The following is a 15,073-nucleotide window of genomic DNA, read 5'->3' as shown; positions in this document are numbered from 1 at the left end:
TCCATATCCCCATAGAGTTATACACCATAAAGTTATACACCATAAAGTTGTACACCATCTTGGTCCATGCCGACCAAGATGCCTACCCGAGCTGATCCCATTTGCTGTGCTTGCTCCATATCTTTCTCAGCCCTTCTTATCCATATGTTGTTCAAATGTATTTTAAACATTGTAATTGTACCTGCCTCTACCACATATTCTGAATCTTATTCGATATACCAACTAATCTTAGTCTAAATAACTATTAAGTGGCACAGGTCCAGGGGCGGAAATCGCTATCAAAACATGGGGGAGGGACTCAATTTCTTGGAGAGACACACACACACAATTTTATGTGTGTATTGTGTTCTTTTCACTTAATGTTGCTGTATGGTAACTCAAATTTCACTGTACCTTATAATTTCACCATAACTTGATATTGGAGATGAACGCTGAAATCAAATTTCGTTGAAATTTCATTCCCCACTCATGAAGATAATGAAACATGTTATTGTTTGGCTTCCAAGAACATTTCGGAGCCTTCACTAACGCATAAAAATAAACTACTTAACTTATTTATTCCCCTTCCGTCCATGATTCTTCCATATCTGATGCATAAAAGTATGCAGTAAAGTAGATGAAGATAGACACAAAATTATAGAGTAACTCAGCGGGACAGGCAGCATCTCTGGAGAGAAGGAATGGGTGGCGTTTCGGGTCGAGACCCTTCTTCAGAGTCTGAAGAAGGGTCTCGACCCAAAATGTCACCCATTCCTTCTCTCCGGTGATGCTGCCTGTCCTGCTGAGTTACTCAAGCATGTTGTGTCTATCTTCAATTTAAACCAGCATCTGCAGTTCTTTCCTACACAAAGGATATGAAGAATCCTTTGGTAAATCTGTAAAAACATTGGGCTCAATACAAATCTTAATCTCTAGTTAATGCTCATGCCTGATGCTTTAAATGATGCTCATATCAGCATCAGGCATAATGCTCATGCCTGATGCTAATATTTAGCCTATTAGTTGCATGTAGTTTTACTATATTTTGGTAAGTTTTATTGAGGAATTCAAATAATACATTGGGCCATGCAATAATCGGTTCTATACCACATAGTTTGGCAAATTGTTCCAGTAAACAATAATCTTGAGGAAAAGAAGTACCCAATAGCTATGTAACTAACTTACAGATGTTATAACACTATTCAATTTAAATATCTTAATTACTCACACTTTTCCACCCCCTTTCTCTGTTCAGACCACTAATAATTCAACCTCAAAGCCCCTGAAATGATTGGACTGCTCTTTGAAGTTTTTCTAAATATATCATCCGTGAATCTGTATGCAATGATACTAATGATGTTAACTAAATCCTATCAGTTTATTTAGTTTTACTGTGTGATCAAATTGTATCTCCTGATCTCTATAATTAAACTAGACTAAGTGGGACCTGTTGGGTCCCATGTTCACACGGGAGGGCTGGTCCCCTGACGCAATATTCCACCTCTCCACCAATTCCAATATTGGTGGCGGGGGGGGGGGGGCTTTCTGGAGCGCTGGTATGGGTGTTGTTTGCTGCAGGGACCACTGGTCTCCAGAGGGCTAGTATGGACATTGTGGGCCAAATGGATTCTTGGGGTGGCAGCTCAGTCCCTCAAGCCTGAGGTGCTGGAAGCTCACTCACGGCAGGTGGGCTGGCAGTTGACTCATGGCTATTCCTTGAAATTCCATTTCAAGCAGAGTGCAAGGCCACCAAATTCAAATTCATTTTCCTACCATTTCATGCAGGGTGCAAGGCCACCAAATTCAAGTGCAGTTTCTTACCTCTTCGAGCAGGGTGCAAGGCCACAAAATTCAAGTGCAGTTTCCTACCACTTCAAGCAGGGTGCAAGGCCACCAAATTGAGGTTCAATTTCCTACCACTTCAAGCAGGGTGCAAGGCAACCAAATTCAAGTGCAGTTTCATACCACTTCAAGCAGGGTGCAGGGCCACCAAATTCAAGTGCAGTTTCATACCATTTCAAGGAGGGTGCAAGGCCACCAAATTCAAATGCAGTTTCATACCATTTCCTGCAGGGTGCAAGGCCACCACATTCAAATGCAGTTTCATACCATTTCAAGCAGGGTGAAACCACCATAAAACCACCATAAAACACCACACTCACAGTTCAGTAGATATTCAGTGTGTTCAGTTGATTTACAGCTCAGACAGAGTCATGACCTCTCCCTCCCCCATTATGCAGAGACAGAGCCACACCCACACTTCCGGGTTTTATAATCCCTCCCCCTCCCACCAGAAAAGGTGTGGCGTGATTGACAGGAGAGAGATTCTCAACATTGTTTAAACACTAATAACACTTTTATTTTTCATTGACGGGAAGAATCCTCTGCACCTGATGAGCAGAGGGGGACTGAGTAAGACGGCCAAAAATCACAGCCGTAAGTGGTAGCGTTTTATCTAAAATCAATATAGTTCAAACAGGAAGTTGTCAAGTTTAGACAAACAACCCTTTGCAGTGCCTTTTCACTTCAACCCAAAACCCCCAAACAACCCCTTGCAGTGCCTTTTCACTTCAACCCAAATCCCCCAAACAACCCCTTGCAGTGCCATTTCACTTCAACCCAAAACCCTCAATAAGACCTTTGCAGTGCCTTTTCACTTCAACCCAAAACCCCCAAACAACCCTTTGCAGTGCCTTTTCACTTCAACCCAAAACCCCCAAACAACCCTTTGCAGTGCCTTTTTACTTCAAACCAACCATATTTTCATTTTCAAACCACATTAAGGGCACTCACAGTTGAGTAGACATGTGTTCAGTGTTATTCAGAGCTCAGAGAGACGTGACCCTCTCGCTTCCTCCATCTTGCAGAGACTGAGTGAGGCACACCACTTCCGGGTTTTATAGTCCCTCCCCCCTCCCACCAGCAGGGGCACCAGAGAGAATGGCGACATTTTTTAAAACATTAATATCTCTCTGACTTTTTAATCAATGGGAAAAACCCTCCAGTCCAGTCTGGCGGAGGGGGGCTCTGAGCGAGGTGGCCAAAAATGACGCCCGTAAGCAGGGCCGGCCTTAGGAGGTGCGGGGCCCAATTGGGAAAATTTGTTCGTAGAAATATAAATAAATAATTATAAATGAGTCACGTTTTGTGAGTAACATGACAATTCGGGGTAGAGTTCCTTTCACAGCGTGTGGGGAGTCTAGCCAGGGATAAAATTGCGGGAGCGTTGAGAAGGAGGGGGTCGGGTTCATGCCAGTAATACTCACTCACCGCTGCCGCGGCGTTCCGGGCGCAGAGCTACCGCATTGTGGCCGGGGAGGGAAGCAGCTCGCGTGGCTACGAGCGGCTTCCATCAACGGAAAGCTGAACCGACTGCCATCTCAGCACCTTCTGCCGGCCCGCTCACCTCTGGCAGTGTTCTCCGTCTAAACAGTGAGGGGATCAGCTCAAGAGCAAAGATCATAGAGCGGAGCGGGTCAGCAGGTGATGGATAACATCACAGCGGGCGATGGAGCTTGATCCTGTGTCAGCGCGTACAAGGGATCAATTGAGGTCACTCGCCCTGACATATGGAGTAAGCTCCACCGCCCACTAACCCGCTCTTGAGCTGGATGATCCCCGGCCGACCCCCTCCATCTCAACCGTCCTGCCCTCCCCGCTACTTTACCCCTGGCCAGACTACCCACACCCTCTGAAAGGAACTCCCCCCCCCCCCCCGCAGCGCTGTCCTTTTACAGCCGCTTCCCACTTTACAGCCGCTTCCCATCAGCTGCTAGCAATGAGGGGTAGAATTGGCTATATCTCAGTACAGCAACATCGTTCTTGATGTTTCTTTGCTAATAACTTAACCTTCGGCCTCCAATATGCAGGTACATTTTCTAGCAATGTTACAAAATTTTTAGATTTTAAAAATCAAGTCTGCAATTTATCCCATCAGATAAAGCATAAAAAGAAGTTTAATTTGACACCCAATTCACTTTCATATCACATACATTCAATGTGATCATGGCTGATCATCCCCAATCAGTACCCCGTTCCTGCTTTCTCCCCATGTCCCCTGACTCCGCTATTTTTAAGAGCCCTATCTAGCTCTCTCTTGAAAGCTTCCAGAGAACCTGCCTCCACCGCCCTCTGAGGCAGAGCATTCCACAGACTTATCACTCTCTGAGAAAAAGTGTTTCCTCGTCTCCGTCCTAAATGGCTTACTCCTTATTCTTAAACTGTGGCCCCTGGTTCTGGACTCACCCAACATCGGGAACATGTTTCCTGCCTCTAGCGTGTCCAAGCCCTTAACAATCTTATATGTTTCAATGAGATCCCCTCTCATCGTTCTAAACTCCAGAGTGTACAAGCCCAGCTGCTCCATTCTCTCAGCATATGACAGTCCCGCCATCCCGGAATTAACCTTGTAAACCTACTATGCACTCCCTCAATAGCAAGAATGTCCTTCCTCAAATTAGGGGACCAAAACTGCACACAATACTCCAGGTGCGGTCTCACTAGAACTCTGTACAACTGCAGAAGGTCCTCTTTGCTCCTATATTCGATTCCTCTTGTTATATTCCTATAATATTATATTATTATAATATTATTATAATATTATTATAATATTATATTCGATGCCGCACTGTCAACCGGGACAACCTCAGATCTCTCCAGCCTGCCCCCATCCCTCCACCCTCTCATAATGCCAACTTTGCCCTCCTCAACACCAGGTCGCTCAACAACAAAGCCCTTGCCCTCCATGAACTAATCCTTGACAACACTCAGGACTTCCTTCTGCTCACTGAGACCTGGCAACAACCCAATGTCTTCTTCTCCCTCAATCAAACATCCCCACCTGGATTTAATTACATTTCCAAGCCCCGCCCCTCCCGCCATGGAGGTGGCCTAGCTGTTATTTTCAACCAGAATTTTCGTATCACTGAACTCACCTTCCCCCTAGTAGCATCATTTGAATTCCTCGCCTTCAAAGCCCTTTCCTCCATGACAGTCATCTTCATTTACCGGCCACCTAAACCAAACCCCTCCTTCATATCTGACTTCACTGAACTCCTCACACTTGCCTCATCCCTCTCCCCACGTCTGCTGCTACTTGGTGACTTAAATATTCACATGGACTCCCCCACCTGCAAGCTCGCATCTGAATTCGCCTTTTTACTTGACAACTTCTCTCTCACTCAGCACATCACCTTTCCCACCCATGACAAAGGTCACATCCTTGACCTGGTCTGCTCCACAAATCAACCAGTACTCGACCTCCATCCTTGCCTCTTCCCCCTCTCTGATCATAAGCTTATACGGTTCACCATCCCTTCTCCGACACCTCACCCCCGCTTCCTCCAAGAAATCACCTTCCGTAATTTAAAATCCATTGATCCCCACCATCTCTCTGACTTGCTCTCCACCACTCTCCCCCTGGACTCAACCCTCATCTCACCTGATGATCTCACAAACCATCTCAACTCCACCTTGTCTACCTCCCTTAACACTATGGCCCCCCTCAAAACAAGAACCGTAACTTTCAACACATCTTCACCCTGGTACACACCTGCACTTCGCAAACTGAAACAGACTGGTCGCCGACTTGAACGACTCACAAAGAAATCATCTCTCACAGTCCACCTTGAAGCTTACAAACTCCACCTCACTGACTACAAAGATGCCCTCATTGCTGCAAAATCTGCCTACCTCTCCTCCATATTCACCGATCCCTGCCTAAACCACAGAACCCTCTTCTCCACAGTGGGCAACCTCCTCAAGCCTCGAGCCAACACTCTCCCTACCTCTACTCCGGATCTCTGCAACTCATTCCTCCACTTTTTCGCTGATAAAATCAGCACCATCTATCAATCTTTATCCCCTGTACCCGACTCCCCAGCATCTACTCCACCACCTACCAAGGCCCCTCCTTTCAACATCTCCACTGACCTCCTTACCCCTCCTCCACACTGCTTCCTCTCCCAGTTTGACCTGGTCAACCCTATTGAAATCTCCAAACTCATCAGCTCTTCCAAACCCACTACCTGCTCCATCGACCCTCTCCCCACTCCCCTGCTGAAGTCCTGCCTCCCCGTTCTCTGCCCTTACCTCACTAATCTCTTCAACTCCTCATTGTCCCAAGGAATTGTCCCCTCCGCTTTCAAAACTGCTGCTGTTACACCAATCTTAAAGAAACCTGGTCTTGATCCCTCCTCTCTCATTAACTACCGCCCAATCTCAAACCTCCCCTTTCTTTCAAAAACCTTGGAGCGTATCGTTGCGTCGCAACTTCATTCCCACCTCCTTGCGTATTACCTACTTGAACCCCTCCAATCTGGCTTTCGCCCCCTCCATAGCACAGAAACTGCTCTCCTCAAAGTCCTCAACGACCTCCTCACCTCTGCTGACACTGGTTCCCTCAACATCCTCATCCTCCTCGACCTGAGCGCAGCCTTCGATACAGTGAACCATAACATCCTGCTCACCAGACTCAAAGACCTCGGCATTGAAGGCTCTGCACTCAGCTGGCTCCGTTCCTACCTTTCCAACAGATCCCACCATCTCTCTCCACAACCACACCTCTGCTACAGCCACAGTCACTCAAGGCGTTCCCCAAGGCTCCGTACTCGGCCCCCTCCTCTTCATCATCTACATCCTCCCCCTTGGTCAGATACTCCGCCACTTCAACCTGGACTTCCACTGTTACGCTGACCAGATCTACCTCGGCACCAAATCCCCCCACAACCCCCCTCTCCCATATCAACTCCTGTTTGTCAGCTATAAAAACCTGGATGCAACATAATTTCCTCAAACTCAACAGCGATAAGACAGAATTCCTCCTCATAGGCTCCAAAGCCACACTCAGCAAAATCAATAACCCCACTCTCACCATCGACGGCACCACTCTCCCCATCTCCCCAGGCCCGCAACCTTGGCGTGATCTTTGATTCCACCCTCTCCCTTGAGCCTCACATCCGCCATGTCATTAAAACCTCCTTCTTTCATCTCCGCAACATCGCCAAACTCAGACCCTCTCTCACACCTCCCGCTGCTGAAAGACTCATCCATGCCTTCATCTCCTCCCGACTGGACTACTGCATCTCACTTCTCCTTGGCATCAGCTCCACCTACATCAACCGACTCCAACTGGTCCAGAACGCAGCCGCCCGACTCATCACCCACACCAAATCCTGGCATCACATCACTCCAGTCCTCAAACAACTTCACTGGCTTCCCATCTCCCACCGGATCAACTACAAAATCCTGATCCTCACCTACAAAGCCCTCCACCATCTAGCCCCCCCATATCTCACTGACCTCCTCTCCCCCTACCAACCCTCACGGTCCCTCAGATCCACATCAGCCGGTCTCCTCTCCATCCACAAGTCCAACCTCCGCAGTTTTGGGGACAGAGCCTTCTCCAGGGCAGCTCCCAGGCTCTGGAACTCCCTCCCCCAACTGATCCGCAATTCAATGTCCCTCACCATCTTCCAGTCCCGCCTCAAGACCCATCTCTTCACCTCTGCCTATCCTTAGCCCCACGTCCCCCTCCCTTTTCAACTGTGCATTAATTGCCTCATATTGTGTTTTGTATTGAATTCTGTCTTTACTTTGTGTACTAGTCATGTCTCTACTATTTATTTCATTCCCCTTACATGTTTTTCCTCTACCTGCTAAATTTTTGTAAGGTGCCCTTGAGACTCTTGAAAGGCGCCCATAAATAAAATGTATTATTATTATTATTATAAAGGCCAACATGCCATTTCTTAGCACTAATGGCAGGTACTTGGGAAACATGGTAACTCGTGAAGATTTTTCAACATGTTGAAAAATGTCCACGAGTAAAATATACTCGGGATGTAAAAATTTGATACTTTTTAACACGTAGTCACCGTAGTACACCGTAGTAGTTCGTGAGTTTGCCATAGTAGGACCCGGTGTCCTATATCACTATTGTATGTTCATGATGGAAATAAGAATACTCTCATTACCTTTGAATTGTAGTTTTATGTGATCCTCCCATAATTTCTGAGTTCTATTCACAATATCTATCAGACATACAGAATGTTGCAAGGTAATGTCTTGCCCAAACTCCGTTGTATCTTTCTATCTCAATAAATATCACAAAATATGCCATTGTTTCAGCCACATTATGACAAAATACAGAATGTGGGTTATTTGTTATCAGTCACCCCCATCCCAGAAACAACAGAACTTAAAGAAGAACGTTTGTTTTACTAATTTACGAGCATGTACCATACAGAGTCCGTTGATCCATATCCAGCAAGCTATTGTGATAATTGCATAAAAGGTATTATTGTATAAGAAATTTGGTGTGGAATGATAATCCATCTCAGTACTCATTTAGGCAAGTCCCAAGCTATAGATACTTTTCCCCCACCCCCAATCCCCCTCGCCTGATCTTCATTTGACCGATCTTTTACTCAGCTGCTGTAATGTTTCCTTCCTATCAAAATATCTGTGTAACATCTCTGTCCCTATCTTCCAATTCCCACTTTGAAATAAAATACAACTTACGACTTAAAAATTTCGCAGCAGGATCGCTATATAAATGCAAATATATGGTGTACCTAGCATCTCCCCCCCCCCCCCCTTACCACCACACAAGAAGCGTAACTTGTAGCGTTTGCATTTGGAGAAGTTCGATACCGACCAGGAATGAAAAAGTAATAGCTATGAATCGATTAACAGGGAGCTACGAGGTGAGATTGAAACACCTGTCAGAGGGCTAAGAAACAATCCTGAGTTGACGGCGTATTGTTTTAAGTGAGCATTTGCAGCGACCTCACCATATTCTGGTTAAATATTCTTTCCACGGAAATCTCCGATTTCACTTTGAAATTATATTCATTTATAACAGTTTGTAACATCAGTAACCACCTTAATGTTTGTGCGTTTAGTACCGGGTATGCTTGAAACTATTTATTGTAATGTACTGTAAATTTTTTTTTAAACTGCATCAACCAGGTGTGAAAATTACACTGAATCGAACGACGATTGAAAATGCGTGGGAATCGACTAATCGCGAACCTGCTGCGAAATTTTTAAGTCGAAAATTGTATTTTATTTAAAAGTGGGAATTTGAAGATAGGGACAGAGATGCTACACAGAGATTTTAAACTCGGGAGAGCTCTTGGGTGAACTCGCACAGTGGGACAGGGCTTGAGGCAGCATCTATGGAGCGAAGGAAATAGCCAACGTTTCGGGCTATTTCGGGCTACGTTGCATATTTCCTTCGCTCCATAGGGGGGGGGGGGGTGCAGGGAGTCAGATAGACTGCGCAATGACAGGGGGGTTCCCAGTGTGAGAGTGAGTCACCACCTGCGTACAGCGTTCCCACATCCCTCTTCTCCACCAAGCAAGGCACACTCCTCTCTCCCCTCTCTCCCCTTCCTTCCCTCATCATCCCCCCCTCTCTAAAGAGGGAGGGGGAGGGAGGTAATGAGAGATAGGGAGAGGGAGATCTAAAGGGTAACTGGTTTTGGTCTCCAATCATCTCACAAAGGGCAGCCAACAGTGGCGAGGCAGAAGGGAGAACTCTCTCTCCCTCTATCTCTCTCCCCCCCTCTCTCTCCCCTTCCTCTCTTTCTCTCCTCTCCAATGTCCCCTCTCTCTCTCCCTTTCTCTCCCCCTTCCCTCTCAAATGCTCTCTCCCTCTCCCCTCCCCCACTCCTCTACCCCCAGCCACGTTTATATCTACAGTTCACTCCACGAGTGTGTGTGTGAGAGCCGAGCAGTGTTTCTCATTCTGACTGCTCCGTGAGCTGCTCGTATTGATAATAATCGTGTCCAACTCTTAACTGAAAACGTGTGGTTTGCATCTGAAAATCCCCCGTCTCTCCACGGCTCCCTCACAAACACACACAGACAGAGAGACACACGCAGATAGAGACACATACACACAGCCACAGAGACACAGAAACACAGAGACACACACACACACACACACACACACAGAAACACAGAGACATACACAGACACACACACACACACACACACACGCACAGACAGACAGAGTTAAATCCCACCCATACCCCGGCCCAGACATTAACCCCGACACCAATGTTAACACAGACTCAAACCTCCAACCTGGTCTGCTGTTGTACCGGCACCGAACGAGTTAACACAACCCCCAGATCTGTTTATCCACAGATTGTCTCCCTCCGGCAATTATCCAGCCAGTTGTCTTTCGTTTCTGCTTCAGGTCTTTTAACTCTATCTTCCCCCCCCCACCCCACCCCCGACCAAGAGCGGGCCGGTACGCCGCCGATTTCATACAAATCTGACACTTTCTCGCCCCCCCCCTCTCACGCACACACCGCCCGCCTGCCCGTTCCCGGCGTTTAACGTTGAATACTCACGGCTGAGTTCGCTGCGGTTCTGGGGCTTGCTGCCCTGTGGACTTGCCCCCCACGTCTCCGCCGCTCCTGCGGCAGCGAGTGACACAATTTAACGCATTTACTGAGGAATGGGCATCGATATGCATTGATGACCCATTGTTGTTAACTAATGGCTGTTAACTGCTACAGTAGCAGTTAACACATCGTTTATTATTCACAGCGGTTGTTATCCATGTTCGTTTTGTAAAAAAATCCGTATGGCAAATGTTTTTGTTTTAATCTTTATTTAACAATGCGAATTTGTATTTCCATATGAAATACAGAAAATTAACGCGGGGGCCCCCCTTGGGCGCGGGGCCCAATTTGGAAAAATCGGTCCAATCGGCCTAGGACCGGCCCTGCCCGTAAGTGGCGGCGTTCTCTCGGAAATTACATCGCAATGAGTCATAAGCGATCAAGATCTTAATTTTAGTAATATAGATAACATTAGATATACCAGGGTTATTAAGATTTTATTTAAGTCAGCCTGCAATCCTCATTTTGGTCTACAATATTTACCCTTTCAATTTATAGAAATTAGTTGCTAGATTATACATTATTTTTCCAGGTGTGTGAAATGTTCAAAAATAAAATAACCCGCAAGACATCTGGATTCAGCATTTTTTCATGCAATTTGTTTTTCCCATGTCTAGGAATCCATAGATGTGAAGATCGTGATAACAAATCCCATTGATGAACCCCTGACACTGGATGTTATACTGAATGGAGATGGAATTACAGGAGACACCTGTTTGGTAGTTAAGCCAAAAGAAACAATTTCCTATGTGGCTAGGTTCGCTCCAAGCATTGTTGGTGAAACTATTGGAAGGTAAGATAAGAAAAAATACAGAACATAGAGAATATGTGTTTATAACAGTGAAGTGCTCTTTATCAATGCGCCTAAAAGTTGTCAACCCAGATTTTGAGGTCAGTCACAAACCTCCCACGTTCAAAAGAAGTTTTTAAAATAAATTTCACAGCATTAATGTGCTCCCACTGTAGCTAAATCTTCAATGGTGTTGTCCAAGATGGTTGTAGTCTTCAAGAATCGTGCATGCAGCATGGTAAGGTAGGGATTCGAGCAAGCTGAGGCCAAGAAACATGGGGGGGGGGGGGAATCTATAGCAACTTGCTCTCAAATTGGTCAAATCAATGAACGCCTTTTAACTGCAACAACTATGATCTTTAAAATCCAAAATGCAATATTTTGTTTTGGATTTTGTACTCTTGTTCAGGGTTTTTTTTCCGCAAGCTGAGCTTTGTACTTGGTTATCCAGGATTCAAGTAAAAGCCTTTTTGAGTTTAACTTGCTTCTGACTCCTGTGTCTCCTCTGTACTTGGATATACTCATCTCTTGATATTCTTTTTAACCAAAAGTAATTTAATTAATTACTTACAATAATATGTACAGTACAAAATAAATCAAAACAAAACCCACCACTATAATACAAGTCAAACAAATATACTTCAATACTAAATAAACTATTATACAACTATATCATCATCCTTATTAAGGATACATTCCACCCCCCCCCCTCCCCCACAGTGCCCAGGGCCCCCATGGACAGCTCTCTTGATATTCACACAGAAACTGGTGAGACAAAATAGCCACAACACATTCAAACAATCTTCGTGGGATTGAGAAAGAAGAAAGGTCATAGAAATAGCAAAATGCTCTGTCATACTTGACCATCAGACTTGTCATTTCTAAAACTCAGCATCCTGCCTGTGCCAGTAATTTCCTGGCTGCATCAGTATCAGTATGAGGATTGGACGATTGTAGCAGTTTTTTTTCCAGCTCCTCTTCATCATCCTGTAGGAAGAATGTAGATAAATTGGTATGCGGTGTTTGAAATATTTATGAAAATTTGTAATCTAGCTCCTTGTGATGCTGAGAAGAAGCTGCAGGTTGTCAGCAAGGGGGTGGAGTAGGCGGAAATGCTTCCGATGTGAAATCAATTTGCAGAACAGTTAAATACAATCTACGTGGAGCCAGATGGTAGCTGAATGGTGTTGTCTGTTCTAAGAGCAGAAGCAGGTGTTGGTGTGATTGCCAGCACAAGGAGCTGTGGTGTAATATCACATAGTGACTGAATTATGAAAAATGGGAGCAAATTCTTAGAACTGCTGGGCTGTTGGAAAGCTTTGCTCGGAGAAATAAGTAGGTGATGATAACAGTTTCCACTTCACTGTCCTGGTCAAATCGCTTAAGTAAGTAAGTAAGTTAGTTTATTGGCCAAGTATTCATATACAAGGAATTTGCCTTGGTGCTCCGCCCATAAGTAACAACATGACATAGTGACAGTTACGAATGACTCAGAAAACACTAAACATTAATAATAATAAAACATTAATGATAAAACACCATTGATCAAGCATGTGAACCAACAAAATACCAGATCAAAGAGAGGCTACAGATTTGGCTGTTGATTAGAGCAACTTATCGTGGATAAAACTGTTTTTATGTCTGGCTGTTGCAGCTTTGACAGTCCGGAGTCGCCTTCCAGAGGGAAGTGATTCAAAGAGTTTGTGGGCAGGGTGAGAGGGGTCAGAGATGATCTTGTCCGCTCGCTTCTTGGCCCTTGCAGTGTACAGTTCATCAATGGAGGGAAGGTTGCAGCCAATAACCTTCTCTGCTGATCAGACGATTCGCTGTAGCCTCCAGGTGTCGTGCTAGGTGGCTGAGCCAAACCAGACCATGATGGAGAAGGTGAGAACAGACTCTACGATGACCGTGTAGAATTGGACCATCATTACCTGTGGCAGATTGTGCTTCCTCAGCTGCCATAGGAAGTACATCCTCTGTTGTGCTTTTTTGACTGTGGAGTCGATGGCCGCCCCCCACTTAAGGTCCTTGGAGATGATGGTTCCCAGGAACTTAAAAGACTCCACAGATGGGACTGTGGTGTTGTTGATGGTGAGTGGGGTGAGGGGAGGGGGAGCTCTCTTAAAGTCTACAATCAATTCCACAGTCTTAAGAGCATTGAGCTCTAGGTTGTTGCTACGGCACCAGGACGCCAGCTGTGACACTTCCTGTCTGTAGGCAGATTCCTCCCCATCCTGGATCAGTCCAATCAGAGTTGTGTCGTCGTCCGCAAACTTGAGAAGCTTGACAGAGGTGTCTGTGGAGGTGCATTCGTTGGTGTAGAGAGTAGAGGAGAGGAGAGAGTACGCAGCCTTGTGGTGCTCCTGAGTGTTTGCGGGTCCGAGATGTGTTTTCCCAGCCACACATGCTGCTTCCTGTCTGTCAGGAAGCTGGTGATCCACCGACAGAGGGGTTCAGGCACAATCAACTCGGAAAGTTTGGAGTGTAGTAGCTCTGGCACAATGGTGTTGAATGCAGAGCTAAATCAACAAACAGGATCCTCGCATAGGTCCCCTGGCGGTCTAGGGGCCTTTCCCATTTCCAGTATCCATTCAATGTCAAATAAAAATTGAAAGAAGGAAATACTGGCAGATCTGGCAGCACTTGAGGATTTAATACTTCAGATCAGTTATTTATTAGAACACTCCACAGCTGGCGTTTCCAGTTCTTACCGTTTTTAGATTTACTTTTAAATTTACTTTTTGCTTACCCATGTAATGTCCACTGAAGATAACAGACTGCGATGATCTTGGGGATTTGTAAGGGGCATCAATACTTAATTGCTTATCCAAGTTCTTAAAACCTTTTTAATTGAGTCTACTTTTGTTCTCACCGCTTGTCCATTTCCTAGGTCAAATAAATAACATATAGTGCTCAATGCGTAGTATAATGGGCATAATTTCTGACTTCTTTAAAGCTGCCATCCTGTGAACTGCCATTCACCATCCAAAACCATGAGGGTATTATTAAGCAGAAACTGAAACAGCTACACAAATTAAATGGCTGCAATAGCAGGTCAGAGACTGGGTATTCTGTGGCAAAAGACTGATGTGCTGATAACCTGAAACCCTTCTACCATCCACAAAATATGTCAGGAACTCAATTGAATGTATTGCACTTACCTGGATCAATGCAGGATCATCAACACTTAAGAAACATCGTGGACAAATCAGCCTATTTGCCTGACCACTCCCATTAACCCCTACCTTAACATTCATTTCCTCCAACATTGTTGTGCAAGGCTAAAGTGTGCATGGGGAAAACTACCACCTGCACATTTCTCTCCAAGATTCACATCATCGTGACTTTGAACTATTTTATTGGTCCTTCATCTTTGCTGGGGAAGAACTTGCATTTGGCATGTCACTGTTCTGCTGTATTCACATTGGAGCTATCGTCTCTGTCCCCATTTATCAGACTTTTCTGGTTAAGCTGTAGCAGAGTCACTCACTGTGTTTTCTGGAGGGAGCAACGAGAGAGATTCCTGGCTGCTTCAGAGGTGCACTGCCACAATTACAGTGAAATGAAAGAAAAAACATTTGCAAATCTTATGTATTGCAGTCATGGTATTTTACATCCAATTAAGTATTGAGTTCAACAAGTAGCACTGAACTATCAAAATAATTATCTGTCTGTGTAATTAGTAATAAATATTGGCAAGGGCTTGTTAATGGAGCAGCATATCAAAGTAGTGCGCTAGGTTATATACTTAATTTTTTGGATTGTCATTATACTTTAGAAAGGTGGGTAGAACATGGCCAGGGAATTGCAGGTTGTTCATAGCTTATACTAGACTAAGTGCAGACCCGTTGGGTCTGTTCCCCAACGCAATATTCCACCATTCACC

General features: G+C 45.2%; 1 protein-coding gene across 1 annotated transcript in view; it reads left to right on the top strand.

Annotated features, from left to right (window-relative positions):
• Positions 1-15,073, top strand: part of cfap47 (cilia and flagella associated protein 47) — a 433,070-nt gene that overhangs the window by 278,670 nt on the left and 139,327 nt on the right. The window contains exon 51 of the mRNA XM_033032292.1: positions 11,015-11,190. Within this exon, the coding sequence (XP_032888183.1) occupies positions 11,015-11,190 (176 nt within the window). The remainder of the gene's footprint in view (positions 1-11,014; positions 11,191-15,073) is intronic.

Source organism: Amblyraja radiata, chromosome 14, assembly GCF_010909765.2.
Source record: "Amblyraja radiata isolate CabotCenter1 chromosome 14, sAmbRad1.1.pri, whole genome shotgun sequence".
Lineage (NCBI taxonomy): Eukaryota > Metazoa > Chordata > Chondrichthyes > Rajiformes > Rajidae > Amblyraja > Amblyraja radiata.
Note: the sequence above shows the minus strand (reverse complement) of the source record. Positions and strands in the feature narration are given on the sequence as shown.